Source organism: Vulpes lagopus, chromosome 2, assembly GCF_018345385.1.
Source record: "Vulpes lagopus strain Blue_001 chromosome 2, ASM1834538v1, whole genome shotgun sequence".
NCBI lineage: Eukaryota > Metazoa > Chordata > Mammalia > Carnivora > Canidae > Vulpes > Vulpes lagopus.
Genome location: NC_054825.1, coordinates 40,690,491 through 40,714,220, shown reverse-complemented (window position 1 = coordinate 40,714,220; position 23,730 = coordinate 40,690,491). Strand labels below are relative to the sequence as shown.

At 44.1% G+C, this 23,730-nt stretch overlaps 1 protein-coding gene across 3 annotated transcripts in view; it reads left to right on the top strand.

Moving 5' to 3' along the window:
- The first annotated feature begins 2,272 nt into the window (after positions 1–2,272).
- Positions 2,273–23,730, top strand: part of WDFY4 (WDFY family member 4) — a 288,429-nt gene continuing 266,971 nt past the window's right edge. For all 3 annotated transcript variants that reach the window (XM_041743891.1, XM_041743892.1, XM_041743890.1), the window contains exons 1-2: positions 2,273–2,379; positions 19,750–20,000. In XM_041743891.1, coding sequence (XP_041599825.1) covers positions 19,767–20,000 — 234 coding nt within the window. In that variant the 5' untranslated portion in view covers positions 2,273–2,379; positions 19,750–19,766. The remainder of the gene's footprint in view (positions 2,380–19,749; positions 20,001–23,730) is intronic.

Genomic DNA, 23,730 nt, shown 5'->3' with positions numbered 1-23,730 from the left:
CCTCCCCTTCCACTACCCCCTGTTCCTTTCCTAGAGTTAGGAGCTTTTCTATTTCCATTTTGAACTTATTCCTAGTTCATGGGTGCTACTCTAGAGTGCAATTCTTACTCCTCTGTGTGGCCTTTCTGGAGTGTAAGATGAATTCTCAACATGCTTGGTGAGGTCTTTCCAATCTGAATGGGTTGTAACTCTAGGCTTCCTCACACTGCCCAGTGTCTGTTACTTCCATTCAGTTCTCAGCCTTGGGAACTAGGTGCTCTAGGTGCTCTAGGTCTGTCGGAGTCTTACCCTGTGCATGCACAGGCAACCCCTGGCCAAGGACAGACAGGATGAGTTCCTACAAAACGCATTCTTCCCAGGACTCTGTCCTGAACATTCCAGCCCATTCCATCTTACATATTTTTAGTTCCGGGAGGTTATTGCCCCTGGGCCTCCACTTGCCTGCACCTTGTCAGGAAGTAGTCATGAGAAGAAAGCCAGGGCACCACCCATTCATTGTGTTATTCTTATCTCAAGGACTGTAGTCTTCTGCTGCATGCTATTCTTTGCAGGGGAACAGTTGTCTTATTTATTTAGAGTTACTTTCAGTGGGAGGATATGTTCTGTAACAGTTACATTGTCATAAATGGAAGCAGAAGTATAATTGCTATTTTCGGACATTAAAAAAATCACAGAATCTCAGATTTCTCTTCAACAAAAATACATACCTACGTGAGCAGTTCATAGTTCTCTGGCTGCTTCAGTGTCAGAGTACAGGCAAGTTTCTGAATAATAACAGCCAGTATTTGTATAGCTCTTTCTAGTGTTTAAAAATCCACTTGCAAGTATTACTTGATTTGTTCCTTATGGCAAAATGATAGTTCTGGCCCACAAATAAGAAATGATGTAAAGCTGTAACTGTCTTAGTACAGGAGTGAAAATATCAACTGAGATTTTCAACCCAGGAGCCCAGCCTCTAATTACCTATCCTCCTCAGTCAAGAAAAGCAGGTCTCCCTGGGGAAGAGTCTTGTCCCAGCTGCCAAGAAAATTAACATTTCTTTTACCACAGTGGTGCACACTATATGGTATCCTGGATCTTGGAAATAGTATAACCAGATATTTTGTTTCTTTAAAAAAATTGGAACTCATTCCGGCCTGACAAGGTGATTCTTGTGCTGTTATATACACTCTTGCATGTCTTAGGGTGACCCTAGGTGCTCTCCTGTGCTTCCAGACTTCCTGCTTCCAGGGTAGCTTCCTTTGTATCCATGGACAGTGGACGAGAAATGAAAGCTTAAGTAAGAATGCTGGTACTTCTGCCTCCTACTAAGGAATGGGCCTGGGATCAGGAGCATGTGGCCTAGGTCCTAAGCTGGAGAGTCTCCTATTTTGGCTGCTGTCTACTGGAAAGTTTGCCCTGGCAAGAGTTGAGTTTCATTACAACTGTGTTTTCATTTTTGTACCCATCTCAGAGCCTTTTTGCCTCCCATAACGAAGGATGTTGCTCCTCATTTATAGATACTTATAAATGATTAGTTGATTGTGAACTAGGAACAGGTGATTAGCTAGCTTTTAAGGATCAGGCATTCACACTAACCACTGCTCTTGCTCGTGTGGCTCAGGGAGATATTATGTTTGCATGGACATGCTCGCTGATGCTACATGGATGACATTATGGATAGGTATAGGAAATTATTCAGCCCAATATACCTGAAGGAAAGAGGATTATGATGTTGCTTCAGAGAGCTTTATCTTTTTATTTAATCATGACTTCAATGTTACCCACAGCTGGCCATCTAACCTTGGAGGACTCTCTTGGAATAACTTAGGTCTGAGGATGGAGGAGGAAGGAATCCAAGAGAAGCTCCCTTTGGGCCTGAGAGAGAGAGGAGGCTCGTGAACCCATGCAGTGTCCACGGATGGACTTTCAACACATCTCTAACTAAATTCACCTAAACACTGCTGTTATCTGTATTTTACCAGAGGCTCAGAGAAGATAGGTAGGACCTAGGAAAAAGCAGAAGTCCAACTGGATAGCACAGGGCTAAATTCTGTGTCCACTATTCACTAGCTTTTCCTCTTTGTCCTTGGCCCCAGCTAGCACTGCTTGACCACTGAGCATACTGCCCTAAGTGGCCTTTCTTCAGGGCCCAAGTCAATCACCAGAACTCAGGCAGTTCTGTTGATGTCTGGGTAAAGGGCAGAAGCAAGCTGACTCTCCACTTCTGCTTTCTCCAGGAAATGCGCAGAAACACAGCTCAAGTGATTCATAGTGAAACGTTGTCGGAGACTAACGATGCTGGCTGAGTCCTCTTCCCCCAGGCCTGAGGGGCAATGGCTGGGTATGGCGGCACCCATGCCACCTGACGTCTGCAGGCCCTGAACACCACACCACTGGGTATGTCACCTTGTTCTTGGCCAGGCCACACCAGGCCATAGGTGGGCATGGAGGTCCTGTCTGTCAGAGTGGGGCCTACTGGCCACCTCCTGGAAAGCTGAGCATGGGAGCACATGGGACCACCAGTGCCTTGATCTGGGTTTGTGGATGTGGGAGAAGAGGTCAGCTGATGAGCAGAATATTTAAAGAATTAAAGAATATTTAAAGAATTAAATATTCTTTAAAGCTCCAGTGCTTGTAAGCAGGAAGTGTGTGCCTGGTGGGAGGTGTAGGGTTCAAGGCCACTCGAATGCCTGGATCTGCTGAGGTGTCTGTCACCATTAGAGTTTGCCGAGTTGGGCTGGGCTCCAGCTCCATTCCTCATCTCCCTACCTCAGGTCAAGCCCTTTCTCACAGTTCTGCAAAGGAAGGTGACCTGCTTGCTACACCGGGGAGAGACTAGACGTGAGCCTGTGTGGGCTTATACCCAGGGATGGAGGGGGAGGCCGACTGTGAGCCTCTTTTGCCCAGCCCCACACAGGCCTCTGAAGGGTGCTGAGCAGTGTGTGGGCTGCTCCAGCCCGGTCACCAAGAGAGCTAGCTTTGTCCTGGTCTGGGGGTCCCTCCTTGGGGGTCTGAGAAGTAGATACCTCTGGGCCTCCTTTTCCTCACGTGAATGACCACATCCCATGTTAGAAATGCCAACATTTTCTGAATAAGCAGGACCACATGGATCACAGAGAATTTGCTTTTCTCTCCTGAAATCCTACCTTAAAGAACACCAAATCAATCCTTAGTCCCAGCTTCTCTGAAGTGGTGAGGAGCTAGTCCAATGATTCGGGATTTTATGTATTACTCTTTTCAAGGACATTTCGTTGTTGACATGATTTTCTTCAAAATCATCCATTTAATTCTTCAAGAAATACATACGGAGAGCCACTTCCTGCCAGGCATCAGGGCCAGTGGAGAGGGCCAGTGGTACCTGGTGCAGTAGGCTGAAGTGGGGTGAAGAGCAGGGGTTTAGGAGTAGGGGCTCGGGAGTCTGGGAATGTGTGCGCCTTCTGGGTGGAGAGCTGAAGGAAGGGAGGGTCTGAGCCCCGTGGATTGTGAGAAGCATTCTCGAGGAGAGAACGGAGAATGTCAAGGCAAAGAGCATGAGGGCTGGTGGAGGCGAGGGTAGGGGGGCAGAGAGCAGTAAGGGGCGGGCCGGGTGACCCCGCCAGAGAAGGATGCCGCGCCATCAACTGAGAGAGGGCTATCCTGTTCAGTGTGAGGGCCTGGGCTGTACTCCCCCAGACTTAGGGAGTAGGTAGAAAAGAAAATTCAGAAACAGTGTATAAGGTATAAGAAATATCACCTACGTGTTTTTTTAAAATCATCAGCGTCTTTGAGGTCCTTCATAGGCTTGGACTCTCCCTCTCTTGTCAGGGAACATGGCTGTTCAGAATTTGGGACTTATTGTTCCGTGGCTTTTCTTCTAGTTTTACCTCATATCTTTAGATCTTTACCTCATATTTTATCTTTACCTCATATCGTATCTAGATTCGAGTTATTCAGTTTTGCATGTTCTTGGACTTTGTAAATAAGAATTAAATATTCTTTAAAGATTTGCTTCATTTGCTCCAAATGATGTTTCTGGAATTCCTTCATACTGTTTGTTGCACATACCTCTCATTCATCCATGTTTACTGCTTGCTGTATAGTATTCTGTGATATATGAATATATCTCAATATAGTTCCCCAAGTTAATACTGATGGGCACTTGGGATTTTTTTGGGGGGTGTTTGCTTTTCTATTATAAACTGTTAGGTGCTCCAGTGCTTGTAAGTACTGCTAGGACTCCCTTTGTGCATGTATCCCGAGGTATGTGTGCAAGAAGTCCCTAAGGTATAAACCTGGAAAGTGGAATTGATAGATCAGAGAGTTCACAAATCTTCACCCTTACTGGATGATATCTAATTGCTTTCTCAACCAATTGCAAAATTTTGCCCAGCCATCAGCAATATGTTTAAGTTTCTGTTGCTCCAAGTCTTTCACCATCATTGGACAGTCCTGGGGTTTAAAATTTTTCCAATCTAGTGAAAGTGAAAATCTACCTAGGTTTTTAATTTGCATTTCCTGAATGACTAAGGTTGGGCATTTCTTTATATGCTTATTGGCCATTCTGGATTTCTTTTCTTATTTAAATATTTTGTCCATTTCTCGTTGGGGTCGTCTGTCTTTTTTTACCCTGCTAATTTTCTATAATTTAATACATATTTGGATATTAATCCTTTGTCATATATATATCTTATACTTTTCTCTTGTTTGTTCCTGGTCTCCTTACATTATTTGCAAATTCTGTTAATGATCAAAGTTCTTAATCTCAAATGAGCTCCATTTAACTTTATGTTCTTTTAGGATATATGTGTGTTATCTAAGAAATTCTCCTCCATTATGAAGTCATAAAATTATTCTTTTACATTATTATTTTCTTTTGCAATTTTGCCTCTCACATTTACGTATTTTGGTGCATCTAAAAATGATTTCTCTCTGTGGTGTGAGATAAAGGGTAACATTTCATTTAATTTTGTTTTTTCATATGGATAGCCAAGAATCTTAAGTCTATTAATTAAAAAGGCCATTCTTCAGCCATTGATCTACACCAGCTCTGTTTAATCCAAGTTGTCATGTTTCTGGGCTCTTTATTCTGTTCATTTGTTTATCCCTTTGCCAGTACTCTATTATATGATTAATTCTAGGCTTATAACAAATTTTGATATCTGAAAAGAGTCTCTATTTTTTTTCTTCTTCCATTCTATCTCGATATTCTTGGTACACTCTTCTTTCATATGGATTTTAGGAACAGTTTTATTAGATTCTACAAAAAAGCTATATTCAAGTTTGATTGAAAATACAATTTGGAGAGATATAATAATATTTTTATGAAAATGACTCCTCTAATTCATGAACATGGTTTGTATCCTCACTTATTTAGATGTTGTGTAAAATATTTACACAAAATTTTATAATTTTCTTTATAAAATAGTTAACATTTTGGCTAGAGTTATTCCTAAGTGGTGTATATTTTTATATCATTTTAATTGTCACTGAAAATACCTGTTTTTGACTTGCTGATATATGCCTGCATTTTTTTATTAAAGATTTTATTTATTTACTCATGAGAGACACATAGAGAGAGGCAGGGACACAGGCAGAGGGAGAAGCAGGGCCCTGCAGGAAGCCCTGATGTGGGACTGGATCCCAGGACTCCAGGATCACACCCTGGGCATGAAAGCAAATGCCCAACCAGTGTGCCACCCAGGCATCCTTATGTTGCATTTTAAAGAAGAATAATTTCAGCTGCTCTATGGGTAGCAAAGGAAGAAGCAAGACTATCAGTTAAAAGGCTGTTGTACTAATTTAGGTATTAGTGGTTCACCCCAAAGTGATAGCAGAGATAATGAGAAGTGCTTAGGGTGGTGAGATTCTAGGTACTTTCTGAGTGTGAGATTTGATGATGTTTTATGTGTCATGTGTGGGAGATGAAAGTTGAAGATGACTCCAGAGCAACAGGGAGAATAGAACTGTCATACTTTGAGCTAGGTCAAGGGCAGAAGGAACATATTGCAAAGTGGTGGTTACTCCAGAATATAGGTTTGAACAGAGAAAGATGGAGATGTTGTATATCAGACAACAAGTGTAGAAATGAAGTCTCTGTACCTCCTGTCCCTACGTGACCTTCATAGTAGAAAAGTAAGGCAGCTTGGTCACCTGGGGGGTTTGGGGGTAGATATCTTGTGTGGGAGGGAAAGAAAGAAGAGGAGCCACTCAAAGTTCCTGAGCCACACTCTAGAGCTTTTTAAAATGCATTTATTTACATTTTTTTATGTATTTACAAGTGGGGATTTGCATTTGTTATTTCCATTTGTTATGCAAACCATCAAAATTCACGTGTGCTTTGCACCTGAAATGATGTGTCCAAGCAACACTCCTAAGCCCTTGGCTGATGGCCCCATTTGAAACATCTGCACACCTCTTAGAAGCTTAAGTCTCAAAGTCTAGACCTTTGTTATCCAACACAGAAGCCTTGAACCACACCTGAAATGTGGCCAGTGTAAATTGAGAGGTGCTATACATGTAAAAATGCACATCAGGTATCAAAGATGTTACAAACAACAAGAAAAAGAAATATGAAATATCTAATTAATACCTAAAAATATTGATTGTGTATTGAAATGATAATATTTTGGATATACTGGGTTAAATAAAATAGACTTTAAAAATATATTTGAATAAATGGCTTGATTAATTTCGGCTCTTTATATTTACTTTTCAAATGTGGCTACCAAAACAATTTTAAGTTGTGCATGTGGCTTAAATTTGTGGCTGACTTTGTGTTTCTTCTGGGCAGTAACCTTCAGAGGTACTTCCTGTTCCAGGGCCAGAGGCTTTTGCGAGAAACACAGTTCAAGAAAGACGGGAAGTCAGAAAAGTGAAAAGCCACTTGTCCCAAATAATTCCAGGGAGAAAGAAAGTAGAGAGGGTAAGAAGAATGAATTTAGTACTTAAAATAAACCAGACACTGGGCAGGGCCCTGGTATTTGCAATCTTATATAATTCCCACAATGAGATCACTTTCCTTATTCCCATTTTATAGATAAGGAAATGGAGGCTGGGAAAAGTAAGGCCCTTCATCCTCATACAGTCAGTGATTCAGCCAAGATTTGAACTTAAAATCTATGCACTTTGAATTAGGTGCCACCATCACTGTGAGTTGAGGAAATACTTCTGGAGAGGCATAGTCAACATTTGGAAGAAGTGTGAAAACTGCTCTTCCCCTTTAGCAAATGAGTAATCCTTTTTATGAGAATTTAGTAAGCAAAAAGATTGTGTGGGGATCCTTTTTATCCTAGCATTGTCCGTAACAGCAACAGAGACACCCTAAACATCCCGTAATTAGGGAGTGAGCGAGTCAGTTATAGGCAATAGACCAAGAGCATGCTTCTTGGTCATTAAATCTGATCATTTAAGGGAAAAGGCAACATAGACTATGTTTATGATATGATGATGGATGATTGATATAATGAAACTGTTTATACATCAGGTGTAAGTCAAATATGCTTCCACATGGAAAGTAGTAAGTATGCAGGAAAAAAGGAACTATTTGTTAATTTTTATTTTAACAAGATAATAACAATAAAATTGCCCAAGTAGCACTCCCATACTGTTTTTTAAAGGACAGGCACAAAATAAAAAGAGATATACATGCACAGGTGAATACAGATGTACGCAGGAAGAAACTGTGTCAGGGAGGTTGGTCTGAGCATATCAGGAGTTAATGAGGGTGAAGAATGCTACGATGAACCCACAGCCTTCCTCCTCCCCCTGTCTGGGTGTGGACCAGATCCATGAGCAAGGGGTGGCTGGTTGGGTGATGGATGATACTAAAGCAGGGTCCAATGATCCTGGAACTCCTCTGTGTGTCTGCCCAGAGAATGCAGAGCACCCCTTTACCGGAGTGGGGTTGGGGAGGTTGTCCACTTCCTCCACAGGTGCGTGAGGCTCTCACCTTCTGCGGTGTATCCAGCTCATGTGAACAGCTGCAGGGGGTGGGGGTGCGGGGGTGCAGTTGTGAAGGTGGGGAGGGACTGCCATGGTCTTAGTACAAAGGGAAGGGTGACTAAAGAACCAGGAGAATCAGGGTGGGCAAAAGTCTAGATATTCAAAAAGAGAACAAAAACCAAACAAAGCAGGGGCAATACTCTGCGATCAGAACGCAGTCTTGTAACTTTTAGTTCTTGCTTTCATATACCTGCCTCCAGGAAACATTGAATTATGTAAGTTAATGGGAGGGGGCGGCAGGTACTCCCCCATCCCCCCCCCACCCCAGTAATTCCACTGCTTCCCCCTACTGGAAGGGATCTCTTTCAGAATCTCCCACCTAAAACATCACCTTGATTCCAAGAATTACTTCTTCCCTCACGCAATTTGAAGTGTCTGAATAATATCAATATTGACATGCGTATTTAATGTGATGATCCCCTTCCCCCATATAATTAAATAATTGTGTCATTCTATAATTGATAGAAACTTAGGATTGAGGAAATACAGAAAGAGAAAGATAAGGTGTATTCATGAATAACGATCACACAAGGAAGAAAGTGACAGGTACCACAGTTACTACAGGCAGCAGGTGTGGATAGATTTGGGAATTCCAAAGTGCTCACTTTTATTCTGCTCACTTTTATTCTGCTTGACTTCTCACACTGCATCCGGACAAGGGGCTTTCACAACCAGGCTCCCCCTTTCACTTGCACCTAGAGGTGATCATAACCCTGAACACGTGAGTGTAATTACTCAGTGGGAGCTGATAGTATGCATGGAGGATTGAAGACTGGAAGGTGCTGTCGTTGAGTAAGGGACAGGTGGGGCTGGGTAGGGAGGGATAGCTAGGGGACTGTGTGACAGGGCTTGCTTAGGGGGGTATGTGATCAGGCTCACCAAAAATCCCAGAAAAGCTGAGTCCTAATGAAACCAGAGATAAGAGAACAAACCAGAGCACTCTGCCCTGGACGTCAGAAGTGGGGTCCTTTCTGGCAGTCACGTTGTACCCACAAAGAATGACCAGACCCAAAAGAAAAAGTAAGTCATTCAAGATGTTATCACCAGTCCTTACTTAATGGTGTTATCAGGGGGTAGAGATGTTAAAAAGATTTAAGTTCCCTGGTCAGTTTTCAATAAAAGACCAACCTTTATGGTTGGTTGGGTCCCCTCTCATTCCTAAGAGCTTCTTCTGTGTCCTTGCTTAATAAAATCTCTTTGCTTTGCTCACTCCCCTTTGTCTGTGAATTCATTCTTTGACTCTGTGAGATAAGAACCTTGCTCTCCTGCTTCATCAAGTGCTGGTGGTGACTACTTTCTCATCACGGAATGGCTCAGTGGTGGCTGGAGTTTGGAAGTTTGACTTTCTTGGTTGGAACATGAAGGATCTGTGGCCAAGGAGGCAGCTAGGAGCTGTATTTGGAAGCTGGCTGGGTTGGGTTACGTGGGGCTGTAGGAGGGGCATCCCAGGGAGAGCATTCTAAATGAAGGCAAAGGATCAGATTATGAGTGAACAGTTCATTGGGCCAGACCCCATTGGGGGTACAGTGGGAAGTTAGGTAAAGAAGAAGGCTGGGCCATATCACTGAGGGCCAAGAGCTTGGGAGTGCTCCTTGAGAACATGGGGAGCCACCAAAGACATTTGAGCAAGGGAATGACATGATGGAGCTATGTTCCATAGTCTGCCACTGTGGGGTCTGTGGGGGACACGGGGGAGACTGGAGGAGGAAAGGCCTGCTGGGCAAGGCTGGGGAAGAGATGAGGCAGCAGTGGGCTCACCTTGACTCCTTTTGATCCTTCTCAGTGCCATTCTCCCATTTCCTGTAGAAGGATTAGGTCTGGGTAAGAAAATATCTCTGACACATCCAGAAATTCACTAGCCTGTAGGAGACTCATTCCGGTAAAACGCACAACTGGGTGTCAGAAGAGAAATGTGAAGGCTCTGCACATGAAGCTAATTTGAAAAGTAAACCGTCATTGGTAGACATACTCTTAAGGCATCTGGTGTTATAGGTGGGAAGTGAGTCACCTGCACCCCTGAGGGTCAGCTTCCAAGTCCCAGGTGTGGACCAGTGGCAGTTTTGCTACTTAAATGTTTGATAATCAAGTGGCCCACCACACAGAGAAAGCTGTACAGAGCCATGGTTCTGGTGGCTTAGCCTGGTGGCCAAGTGTTTCATGCTGGGTGTGCTACTGGTGGCAGCCCAGAAGCGGCTGGCCGCCTAGTACCCACCTCATGCCCGGGCTCATGAATCCTTGGCCTCTGTGGTTCCCAGAGAGCACTGCTTGCCTGTGGGGATGGTGAGATCACAGTGCTCTGTTCTGGGCCAGCTTGCTTGCAGGGTGAGCTGGGGCCACATGGCAGACCCGGCCAGCATAGGACCACCCTTGGCCAGGGATCAGCGCCGCCTTTGCAAGTCCAGCCAAGGAAAGTCCCTGTGGTGCCACTGGCAACAAGTTTCCGGGGGTCCTCAAGAGATATTCTTACTGTTGAGGACTGTGTCAGGCCAACTTGGACTGCTGGAAAGGGGTGAAGGGCTTTGAGGTCAGAAAAGTCTGGCTTTGTCCTTGATTCTGATGCTTGCTAGCACTTTGATTTCAGATAAGTCACCTCTGCTCCCTGAATGTCAGTGTCTCTGAGTCTTGCTTTCCCTATCCGTGTCATGGGAATAGTAATATCCACCTCACAAGTTTCCTGAGATGAGAGAACACTGATGACTCTGCCCATAGCTGCTCATCCAGTACTGGCCCTGAGGCAGCACTTCTTATGTTCCAGGGGAGTGCAAGCCACAGCTCAGCTCCTACCCTGGAATGGCTGCCAGTGATGGGCGCTGGGCCTCTTGTTACTCGTGCTGCTATCAGCAGTCCACGTCTTTGTGCAGACAGTGACAGCTCAGTTGCGGCTAAGCTTTGAGGGTCTGACCAGGGGGACTACTCCCTGGCTATTTTCAGCAATGTGGAAGCCAGTGCACATACTGAGATATAAAACTAGGCACCTCCTGCAGGAGGACACTGCGAGTTCCTATACTCTCTTGCTGTTGCAAAAACCGCAGAGGTGTGTGCTAACCAGGACTGCTTGGACTGGAATCAGAAAAGGAAGTTAAGGGGGTCGTGGCAGGTTCAATCTGCCCAGTTCCTGTTAGAGTCCCCGTCTTAGTCTTTGGGAGGGGGATTCCTCAACTTCTGGAAATAACCGAGTCATCTGGGGCAGGGCGTAGGGCCCCGGTGCTGCTGTTCTCTGCCTGTGGGCACTCTCAGCCCTTGGCTGATGGAGGAGGTGGGGAGGTGGCTGGCTGTTGGTCCTTGCACTGGAACTGGGTGTCAAGGCTCTCGGAATCTCCAGCACACTTGTTCCTCTATCCCCTCAGCCGTTGTCTGCAGGAATGCTCGCCACAGGAGGGGTCCCCCTGTGCATCCTCTGTGCTTGCCCTGGAGCCGGCTCTTGGGGACTCTTGGGAATAGCACTCCTGCTCTTGGTTCCCTCTTTTATCTTCGAGATGGCCAACTCCCACCTCTAGCTTTGTCTCTGTGGCCTCCAGGACATAGGTACAAAGCCTTAATTGAATCCCTTTAGTAATCCTGCTGTCCGTTCAAACTAGTGCCTCCTTGTGAGAAAATCTGAGATCAGACACACTTGGCAGACAGGCCAGGAGGGGGCTGCTACAGAAAAGAAGCCAGGTCTAGGGTGAGGGCAGCTTGCCCTGGCAGCAGGGCTGGACCCTAAAAAGTCCGAGGCCCCAGAGCACACCCACGGAGGTTTTTCTGGGCTTAGGCTCCTCTGGGAAGTGCAGGCAGATTTTAGGAGCCTCGAGGGAGCAACATACACTATGGGAGCCGAGTACGGTAGGGCACGTGTGGTGGCTGATGCGGTGCCTGTGAGCCACAGGGCAAGAGGGACAGGCCCTCCGTGGACATCTAGCTTCTCCCGGAAGTACTCTCACATATATTTACTTGCTTAATTCTTTGCACAGCCTTGTGAGAAGATACCGTTCCCATTTTATAGGTGTGGGCTTTGAGGCTCAGAGACCATAAGTCGCTAAGGCAGAAAGTTAGGGAGAGGTAGAGCTAGGATTTTAATATGATCTGTCTGATGCTGCTCTGGGTCTGCCCTTGGGGCTGGGTAGGGGTCCAGTGAGACAGGTCCCGCCCAAAAGTCCAGGTTTAGGGTGGTATGTGTCATCGTACTAGGGAATCAAGTGTGCCATATAGCCCGACTCAGAGGTACCGTTCCCAGACTGAGGCATGGTCCTGTTCCTGTACTTGAGCTGGTCCTGGTTGGTGCAGATCAGGTCAGGATGCTAGAGAAACCTCTTTTGAGCAGCAGCCTCCGTGGAACAGGAAGAGGCAGGGCCTTCCATTTCCCCATGTTACCGACAACCTCTTTCTCTTGGGGGTCCTTTGTCCATAGGGGCATGTCCGGTCCTTGTCCAGTTGGTTCTAAGCTGCAGAGACAGGTAGAGGGGGTGTATCTTTTACCCACAACCCCAAATCTGGCTCCTCCTTGTTCCTGAGAAGGCACAGCCCCATGCTGTGGGTGCCACGTGGTACCTGCTGATAAATTCAAGGTACATAAGAAGGGTTGTCTGGCAGGGGGTTCTTTTTTTTTTTTAACATTTTATTTATTCATGAGACACACACACACACACAGAGAGAGAGAGAGAGGCAGAGGGAGAAGCAGGCTCCATGCAGGGAGCCCGATGTGGGACGCCACCCTGGGTTCCCAGGATCAGTCCCCTGGGCTGAAGGCGGCACCAAACCACTGAGCCACCCAGGCTGCCCCTGGCAGGGGGTTCTGTGGGGTGTTATCTAGCACAGCCACGCTTTTGAGCTCTGGGGGAGACCAGAGTTCTCTCTTGAACATCGGCTATTCAGGAGCTTGAAGCAGACCCAGCAGGGAATCTTGGGCCCCAGGGAGCACCTGCTGCTGTTGTAACAAAGCTCTGTCGCTTCTTCCTTTGCTCCTTCATGGACAACTGGTAATCACCCTGATGGTCAGGTGAGGTGTGAGAGGTGGCGATATGAGAAGATGGAAGTGGGAGGTGGAGGGAGCGTCTGTGGACAGGGCTTTCTGAGGGATAGAGGGAAGCCAGTGTAGGTTGGGGTTGTGGCCATCGTGAATGCATAGGCTGTGTGGCCCCTGGGCAGGGCAGACAAGGAAGGAGGTCATGTGTTCCATGTTCAGAGGCCTGTGGTTGGTTTGGGGGCCTGCAGCGTGGAGCCCCTCGAAACCAGCAGAGGCAGAAGCAAAGGAATGGTAATATCTCTGTCTCCTGCCCATGTCGCACCACACAGGTGCACATGCCACTGATGTAGTTTCTGTTCCTATAATTTTGCCTTTTCCAGAATGTCATGGGAATGGGATAACACAGTATGTAGCCTTTTGAGACTGGCTACTGTCACTCAGTATAAGACCTTTGGGGTCCATCGGGTTGTTTTGTGGATCAGTAGTGTGTTCTTTTTTACCATGGGGAACATCCCATTGTACGGATATACCTACCTGAGTTGGTTTATTGCTTCACCCTTTGAGGAACATTTAGGTTTTTCCAGGTTTGGACAGCTATGATTAGATCTACTATAAACATTTGCATATAGCTTTTTGTATGAATTTAAGTTTTTAGTACTCTAGGGTAAACTCCCAGGAGCATAATTGCTGGGTAAGTATATGTTTAACTTTCTCAAAAAATCACCATGCTGCTTTCCAAAGTGGCTATACTACTTGCATTCCCATCAGTTGGGGTGAGAGCTGTGGTGTCCATGCATCCTTGCCAACACTTAACGGTTTGTGTTTGTTTGTTTGTTTTAAAGACATTCTAATAGATATATCCTGGTATCTCTCCTTGTGGTCTGAATCTACAGCCCACTAATTATCTGCCTCAGGGCTTCTGATTCACTACAGTAGGCTGTGAGGTGAACAGAGAATTCATATTGCTATAACTTTTCCTACAACAGCTCAACTGACTTTTAACTTGTAAGCTCTCCTGTTAGCAGGAAATGGTGGAGAAGAGGAAGCGAGGCCCCACCTTGCCCATGTGTTTGGGATAAGAATGGCTTTGTTATTTTTTTTCTGAGAGCTCTAGGTTGAGGCCAGGTCCTTGCTGACACAGAACCATGAGAGTTTGGATCTGCTGATATGTGGCGAGGAACTGATTTTTTTAATGGAAAGGAAAACAGATCACTTATAGCCATGCATGGGAAGTTGCTGTTTTGTTCTGTATTATCTGGTTGAGAGTCTTCCTCAGCTCTGGGGCATGGGGCCAAATGCCTGTGACGTATACGGTAAACGGGTATGCCTCTGTACAACCCAGAGGTGGGAAGAGTCACATATGCTGATGAGAAACAGGGGGAGGACTTCTATCGTGAATCATACTAGAGCAGCTCTTTGTCACCAGGTCTGAGCTTCTCTACAGAAGGCACTGAGTCCCAGGCTCCCCTGAGACCTGCCCTGTTGGACAGTGACTCCATAAACCTTCCTGCTCCATTTTCCCCAGAGTAGCCTCTTGGCACATTAGCTCCAGGGGCTGCTAAGTCACATCTTATATCCCGAGATTTTACTTGGTAAATCACTCCACAGAGTCAAGGATGAAACAGTCAATAGAGGGTTGGTTTAGCAATCCACCGATCAGCAACACAGCTGATTCTCCAGGCTCCAGATGTAATCCTCCAGTGCACAGCTGCAAGCTGGATGTCTTGGGTGCTCTGCTTCTGACACATCACAAAACAGAGTTCTAGTGATGCTAGGGATTTATGCAGGGTTGGTGGGGTAGGAGTAAGGATGGACAGTGATACCCATCTCTGGAGACCCACATAGCCACTCCCGGGGATCCCTCCCTGTACTGTCACTGCAGACTCATTATCTAGTTCCCTGCACATATACACAGACAGGGAACATCTCCTCTGCACCCACCCACCACACACAACCAAGGCTCTTGACCCACTCTGGTACCTTTCTAGCCATTCTGCACTGACTCATTGTCCCACATCTCTTCTGTGGTCAGCGCATAAAGGCTGGAGGGTAGAGCTGAGATCACCAAGGCCATTTCAATGAGGAGAAATTTAGTGTCAGAGGGTAAGTAACTTGATTAAGGCATCAGAGCAGCCCAGCTGGAACTGGACCCCTGTCCTGTGACTCCTATCCTAGTCCTGATGCTCCTTTCTACTTGGTGGCTGCATGAGTGGGCAGGTTCCTGGATAAGAATGATTGCTTCTTGCCATTTGTCATGTAGCCCTGAGATGTTAGTTACTCCTTGTTACCTTCCTCTTACAAATAAAACTGACGTAAGTCTAGGGTAATGGGCAGAACCAGGAGGGAGGATGGCCACAGTCCGACAATTGAGTTAGACAACTTCTTCATGGGATTTCACGGATCCTCATTTGTTAGAAATTCTTGTTTTGCAAACATCTCTGTTCAGGAGAACATATATATATATGCTGCCGAAGCGAGCACTGTGTTCAGGAGAACGTGATTCAAACGTTTCACTTCAGTAAATATGGCTTCTTAATTTCAGAGGAAATCTAAGGTGATTTCTGATGTTCCCCTTAGATCTCCAGCCACTTTCCCCAGGCACTTTTTCATCTCACCTACTTAGTCTGAAAATGTGGCGTGACTTCAAGCCCACAGAAGCATGTTATTGAGTATCACATGTTATTTTAAGTGTGGCTACAAAATGACTTTTATGTGCTGGAGGCAACACTTAGCTTGGCTCTAACAGCCATCCTGTACATTGGGATGTCCATGCTGGACCTGGCACTGGTTCTACTGGTGATGGAGATAGTGGTTTGGTTGGGACATAGGAATTGGCAGAGTCTGGGGGAAACCCAAGTAGAGATCTTGAAGTGAGAGAAAAGAATTTGTTTACAAGAAGAATCTGGACTACAGAGAGAGAGGTTTGAGTGCCATCAGTATATAGGTTCATTCATTCACTCATTCATCCATTTATACAGTAACATATCATTAAGCATCTATGCAGTACCAACTACTAAAATAGGTGCACTGTCTTCCTTCATGGAGCTAACATTCATTCAGCAGATATGTAGCTCTCAGGGGAGTAGCTCAGGTCTCCTACAGGGAGCTCATGAAACGAGAACGCTTGGTATCTGACCCCAGAAAATCACTGCAGGGATCCCTGAAGGAGACTGAGCAGCAGACAGACACACAGTACAGCAAGGTATGTGGTGATATGCAACAGAAATACCATTGCTTTTTAACCTACCAAGTAAGCAAGAATTAAAAAATGATAAGTAAGGAAGTGCGAAGTGTTGTGCATTCTTGGTCAGAAGGCTATACATTGATGCAATATTTAAGGAGAAGAGGTTTGGAAATTGTGTTAAGATCCAGCTATTTCCATTGTAGGAATTTAAGAATGTATTACAATCTATTATTTAATAGTAGATATATGCAAAGGCTTAGACACAAGACCTATCATTATAGTATTATTTATAGTAGTGAATATTTTGAAACTACTTACATGCCTGGGAGATTAATTAAATGAACAATCAACATGGCTCTACAGTCACCAGAAGCCATTCAAATTGAAGATGTGACATGAAAAATATTCATGATACTTTTTTGTACAAAAAAATCATGAATTAATAAGAAAAAATGGGTTGAGAGAAGATATTTGTGATTTTTTAGAACCAATGAGGGACAAGTTTCTAGAATATACTCTTTCAAAGCAAAAAGAGAAAGACAGGCAAAGAAAAATAAGTGAAGGTTATGAATAGTGAGTTCGCAGAAAAGGAACAGCAAATAGTTAAGAGTCATCTGTGATGCTCAGTCTCATTAGAGAAATGCAAATTAAAATGACAATGAAAGATCACTTTACTTACATCAGATTGGCAGACGTTAGAGGGTTGGGTAATTGGTGAGCTGGTGGAAGAGCCTGTGGGCAAAATGTCATCTGGTGCCAGCTTTCTGGACACATCTTAGTTGGTGGTACTCAGTCTAAGTAAGCAGGTTTACATATTACCCTTGACTCATCACTCTTGCTCCCAAGTCCATACCCAGAGCCAGTCACGTGCAGCCTCGTGAAGGGACCTGCATGGGAATGTCCAGAACAAAACTGAGTGCAGTACAGGAAGTCATGCACAATCTGTCTGTGACTGCAAAGTCAACAAGTCAAATAGGCATGTGTCCACTTTTTTTTTTTAAGATTTTTATTTTTTATTTATTCATAAGAGAGAGAGAGGCAGAGACACAGGCAGAGGGAGAAGCAGGCTCCATGCAGGGAGCCCAACATGGGACTCGATCCTGGGTCTCCAGGATTAGGCCCTGGGCTGAAGGTAGCGCTAAACCACTGAGCCACCCGAGCTGCCCATGTGTCCACTGTTTAACATGGGGCAGAGGTTAGAAGAAATGAAGCTGACAAACACAGAGCCACACTGGTAGATCTGAAAGCCTAAGGCTGACAAAGTGAGCTGTGGAAAAGATGCAGAAGGTCATTTGGGGAACTCAAAATGCCTGTATTCAGAAATCGTGTTACCTATGCCCCATGTTGTTAAGCAGGTGGTATGGGCAGGGTGGGGAAGAAGGGAAAGAGAGAGGGGAATGGAGGGTCAAAGAATAACTGAATAAACCAATGAAGCCAGACAGAAGCCTGGTCTAGGTCAGGGAAGACTGTGCTGGGATGTGAGGCATCCCACTGCCTACCCCTGAGGATCAACCCAATTAAGGAAACAAAATTCCTACCAAGCCCCAGCCAACCAACCATCAAAAACAAAAGTATAAATAAAAAGTTTGCTTTAACAATATAAGGAGTATGTTTTTTATTAAATAACATATTCATAGATAAAAGCTGGAATACCAGCAGTCATTTTCCTGGGTTTAGGCAAGCTAGTGTCAAAGGCTCAGAAATAGCCAAAGTAAAACCAATGTGTATCACTGAAATAGTAATTAGTGAAAATTGATTGTGCATACACTAAGAAAGACAGTTTGTGAAGTGGGAACACTCAACCCAAAATATGGAATGAGACTCTGGGGTGTATTGTTATGAAGCAGCTTACAGAGTAAGAAAGCAGTGACTTTATTCTTCACAGTGATTGGTTATAATGTTAGAATTTCCTAAATCACAGGCAGTTGGTCAGCAGTTGCCTTATATCAATCTTGGAAAACAATTTAAGTTTTGCTTCTGATTTTCAGATGTGTAAGCAAGAAACAACTAAGGTCAAGTTAGTTTTGCAAAATTAAGTTAAATTAAGCTTTGCTTATATGGCTAAACTGGCTCTGTCTACTCAGGGAATTTTCAAGGCTGTTTGGTTTTTTTGTTTTAATACTTGATACTTGATACCTAATACTCTGTTCTTTCCTATTTTGACCCTGAACTTACATGGATTTTGTAATAAGAAAATGAAGTTTGAGTGTAATAAACACGTATGTTCAAAGAAGTGTGAGGGACTCATGGAGTTGTGTATGTAAAGGGTGAGAATGTTTCAAAGAGGGATGGTCGCTCTGGCCACATGACCCTTAGTTCACTTCCATTCTAGCCTGCAGGGGGTGTGTACTGGGCTAAAAATAAAGTTTGACATATTCCCTCTGCTGCTGTAGCCCAGAGCAGAACACTGGTAGACACATCTTTGTGGGCCCATCCCACTGTTGCTACCCCATGATTAGTAGTTTTTGGTCACTGGATGGACTCTAGGATGGACTCCTATACCGTGACACTGTTTGGAGAGGGCTTCTTGCAGGAAGCCTGGGTATTCTGGCCCGCACGTGGAGTTTCCTGTACTCCTGACAAGCAACAAACAAATCTTTGTTGTGCTGTGAGTTAGTTGCGACTCCACTGAAGACCAGGACAATTGAAAAGTCAAGGACACAAATAAAGGCATCTTCTTGAGGTTACCTATCTGGCAAATTGGTCTTTGGCTATTTTTATCACATAAGTTCTTGTCTTCATACCTACTGACACAAGATCTGCCCCTTGCACAAATCACACCTGTATATGCTAATAAATAAACTCTTTAAGTTAGCATGGGATTTAAAGAGTCCTTTTGAGGACAAAGTTCCCTAAAAATACGGAATGTGAACAAAATAATGCTGAGAGTGAAGAACCTTTATCCTTTTAGACTCATGTGGCCCAAGGAAGGAAGTTACCGTTGAAGATACAGAATTACATGCTTGTATAAATATTGGTGACAGTTGCCCTGTACAAATATTGGTGACATTTGCACATATCCCTTCTACTTAGTCAGCCTTTTATTTTTTATTTTTTAAAGATTTTATTTATTTATTCATGGGAGACACAGAGAGAGAGAGGCAGAGACACAGGCAGAGGGAGAAGCAGGCTCCTTGCAGGGAACCCAATGCGGAACTCGATCCCAGGACCCCAGGATCATGCTCTGAGCTGAAGGCAGACGCTCAACCACTGAGCCACCCACCAGGCATCCCTTAGTTGGCCTTTTAAAGGAGGAACAGTAGCAGGTAATAAACAAAACAAAACAAAACAACAAAAAACAAGTTTTGGTGTTAAAGTTTCACACTTTAGCTGGTGCCTAGCTGCCTGTATGCCTTGGCCTACCCAGTTTCCTTCCTTATATGGAAAGAAAAGAAAAATACCCATTTCTCACTGTGTCTGTGTAAAGAGCCCAAAACAGTGCCTAGCATATGTTAGATTGTCACTCTAAGTCACATCTAAGTCAGAATCTCTTTTTTAAAAAAAAGTCTTTCTATTTTAGTCAGTTCAGTTTCAGATTCTTAGTGGAACTATCTTCAATAGGAACTGAAATGAGTGAGTATAGTACCTTGTCCCACAACTGGGTTCGTCAGGAAGTGCTGTGACAGGACTTTACATTTTTGTCTTTTTGTTCTAAATTCAGATCTGCTTTGCTGAGGCATGGAGGCGGAAGGCGTTTCAAGGGCTGAAGATAGAGCTGAGTATCCAGGTTCCAAAAATGAAGGCCAGCCTGATGTTGCTCAGCCTGACTTCCCACATGGAGAGCAATCTCCTGGTCCCACTGCTCTCTGGGAGATGCTAGAAAGGAAATTTCTGGAATACCAACAGTTGGCTCATGGGAGCCCGGCTGAACATCAGCAGAGCCTGTTGAATCTTCTCCCACTCTTCCTAAAGGTCAGTATTCTTATTTTTGAAACAAACAAAAAAAAATGATACAGTGCTCTGGGGACACTTCTGGGATGATTGGACATGGAGTCGGTGGTTTTAATATCATCACAAGTGGTCTCTGGTGGATTTCTTAGGGGGGAATATTGTGCTATTTAATAAAGATGGCAAGCAAGCCTCATCTCCAGGATGAGGAAGAGTTGGAAAGGACAGTTGGCTCTTGAGTAATATTGTCTCTTTAGTTAAAAAAATTATATTGTTCAACCGCAATCCCAGTGTGGGAGCCAGAGAAAGACCAGATCTTCTGGAGCTAGGGAAAGAATATGTGTCCTGGGTTGCAGGGATGACAGGTAACCTCAAACAATAACAACAGTGGGGCCTGGGAGAATCCGGCCACAGGCATTAAGAGAAGCCCAGCCTGTTCACTGAGCTATCATTCTGGCCAGTGGCAGCTGATGACAGTTTGGGTACAGTAGATTCCCTTTGTTGTCTCAGAACAAAGGTCCTGCTGGTGAGGTTTGCTTTATAGCTGAATATATCAAAGTTTAGTTGCAGAGTTGGAAACACATCTTTTTATGAGGACTTCATTTTTGCTTGATTATTAGTTTGGGGTTATTATTTTATTTTATTTTATTTATTTATTTTATAAATGTATTTTTTTATTGGTGTTCAATTTGCCAACATATAGAATAACACCCAGTGCTCATCCCGTCAAGTGCCCCCCTCAGTGCCCATCACCTAGTCACCCCAACCCCCCACCCACCTCCCCTTCCACTACCCCTTGTTCGTTTCCCAGAGTTAGGGGTCTTTCATGTTCTGTCTCCCTTTCTGATATTTCCCACTCATTTTTTCTCCTTTCCCCTTTATTCCCTTTCACTATTTTTTATATTCTAGTTTGGGGTTATTATTTTAAAAAACTCATTATAGCTACATTCAAAGCACAGAGAATAGGAGATACTTTCCACATTTGAAACTAGACTGGGACAGATGGAGACTTTGGCAAGTTTTCATTGGGAAACTCTCTTGTTGATTTGTTTCACCTAACTTATTAATCATAAATATTTAAGGATTTCCAAAGAGGAATCGGGATCACTTTGGGATCATATTTCTAGGATGCATTGAATAATGAAGGCATGTCCTTCTGTAAAAAAATTTGCCAAGTAACTTATTGTCCATTAATTCATTATTTTCTTCCATCTTTTATACTTGTATAGCCATCTATTCCATTTCACAGATTGGATAACTGGGAAATAGGGAATGTACTGAAAGAGAAGAACTATGTTAGGAGAGACAGCTCAGGTTTCTTATTCCTAGCCCTCCCTGCCTTGACAACCCTAGTGTTCTGGAGGGCAGTTTAGTCTCCCCCAGTTCTCAGGTCAACTTTGTCTTATGGAAGGAAAAATGTGAGAAACCTCCTGTTCCTCACCAAAATTTGCTTTCCCCTGCACGTGTGGGTCTGGTCATTTTATTGTCTCATTGCCACCCATCTGCACAGCCCTGGTTTTGTGGAAAGGACTCTCATTCAAGAATTGGGGCTTGGTCCTTCTTCATCCCTTTCTAGATTGTTGATTTGAGAATTCATTGAACAAATATTTATTAAGCTCTTATACCCTGTGCTGGGGCCTCGGGCTATGAGAGTTAAGAAGAGAGATAGAGGTTTTGCCATCATGGAGAGTTTAGTTCAGAGTGGAGGATACTAAATAGCACTCAGAATGTGTTTTGTTTGGCTTGTAGGTATTAACCATGACCTTGTGGCCATTTTTTTCAAAATGAAACATTTTCACATGGAAAATAAGATTTCTGATTTCTCTTGAAAATTTTGGGAGTTATAATACTGACAATTAGATAGAGATGGTTAGGGGCACCCCTTTTAGACAGAAGATAGTCTCTGTTTCTCAGTTTACCCCGGACCTCCATTCCCTAATATCTTTCACCCAACACACACTACTCATTTATGTTACCTGGCCTGAAGGCATTTGAGCTTGTGACTCCACATGTAGCCAGCAGTTCCTATGACTTAACTTCAATATTGGTCCATATTTCCCAAGCCCTGCTCTTGTAACGAGAGGCATAATGGCCCTATTGTTGAACACATGGGCTTTTGGGTCAAACAGAGCCAGTGTAAAGTCCCAGCTCCATTGCAAATTAGCTGTGCATCCTTGAAAAAATTATTAAATATTGCTGAACCTCTATTTCTTAATCTATAGAATGGAATCAATAACACTTTGCTGGGAGTCTGTGAGGGTGAGAGAAGATGATGATTGTAAAGTTTACAGCACATGGAGAGCAGATATGGTCCCCATTACCTTTGCACCAGCCTCCAAGATACTAACTGCATGTGTGTGGTTTGAGATCCCATTTCCACAAGTCCCCAAACTGCTGACACAATCTGATATGGTTTGAGTCCCCAGAGTTCACCTCTGATGAGCCCTATAGAAGCAGAATATTATAGGCTTTTTATCATTGCTTAAAATCCATATTCTTTTATTCAGCTCTACATGTCTATAAACCTATTGCTTCTGTTAAGTTCCAGCTAATAAAACCCCACCAGAGTCAGAGCCTTCAGGCTTCTTAACTAAGAGTTGGTAGTGGAAAGGAACATGGGAAGGTCAGAGGTTTTTCTTTTTTTTTTTTTTCTGAGTATAGTGCAGACAAAATCTGAAGTGTAGATGAAGACTGAGAACATCCATTGGAATACAGGTCCTTGTGTAAGAACTGAAGCTTGAAACCACTCTGTTCTGAATTTTATAATCACAAAACAGTGTCCTTCAGGGTTGTCTATAAAGAGCCCCCTTGGAAATATGAGGATTTAAAAAGTCATGCCAAAGGGGCGCCTGGGTGGCTTAGTTGATTAAGCATCTGACTTGATTTCCACTCAGGTCATAATCTTAGCGTCATGACATTGAGCCCTGCATCAGGTTCTATACTCAGCATGGAATCTGCTTGAGAATCTCTCTCTCTCTCTGCCCCTCCTGTTTGTGCTCTCTCTTTCTCTAAATAAATAATCTTAAAAGAATAAAAAGTTATGCTGAAGCTTTAGTCATGTACTGGTTGTCATGGCAACTGTGCACCCATTGGGCTCTGAGACAATTGAGTGCTTTAATGGAGTCTTAGATTACTTTGGTGGAGCTCAACTCTCTATACTTGACTCTTTTCACTTTGGGCCCAAGGAATATTAAGATGGTCTAGAATATTCTTTGTTGTAAGACGACGCACACAAGGGATTTTGAATTGCCTCTCCTGTTTGGAAATGGCTGTGTCCCTGGGTTGTGGGATCTTGCCTTCCTGGCCCAGGCCCTGCGTCAGTCAGAGGCAGTCTGGAAGGAGCAGCTTATGTATAATCAGGGCTCAGGAGTAGGTTAACAGCAGTGAGTGCCCTGCCTCAAGTGGCTGCCACCTGCCTCGACCTAGTGAGTCCCGAGATTTGACAACACATACTGTGTTGTGTGGCAGACTGCCTCAGAGCTGCTTCTTTAACATCTTCTTCCCAGAGAACTTCCTTTTATTCTCTTTGGATTTCTCTCATATTTGACTTTTCCAAATTCACAGCCGAGGACAATGTTTTTCCTAACTCTACATTAATTGCGAGGCAAGTAGGGATAGGCTTGATTGGTTCTGTAGCAAATCCCAGCCCCATTGCCTCCTGAATTGAGGAAAAACTGCAGGGCTGTGAAAAAGTGAACCCATGCATGCAAAATTTTGGTAACTATCTTGGTAGTAAGGAAGAGCCTGATGGAAT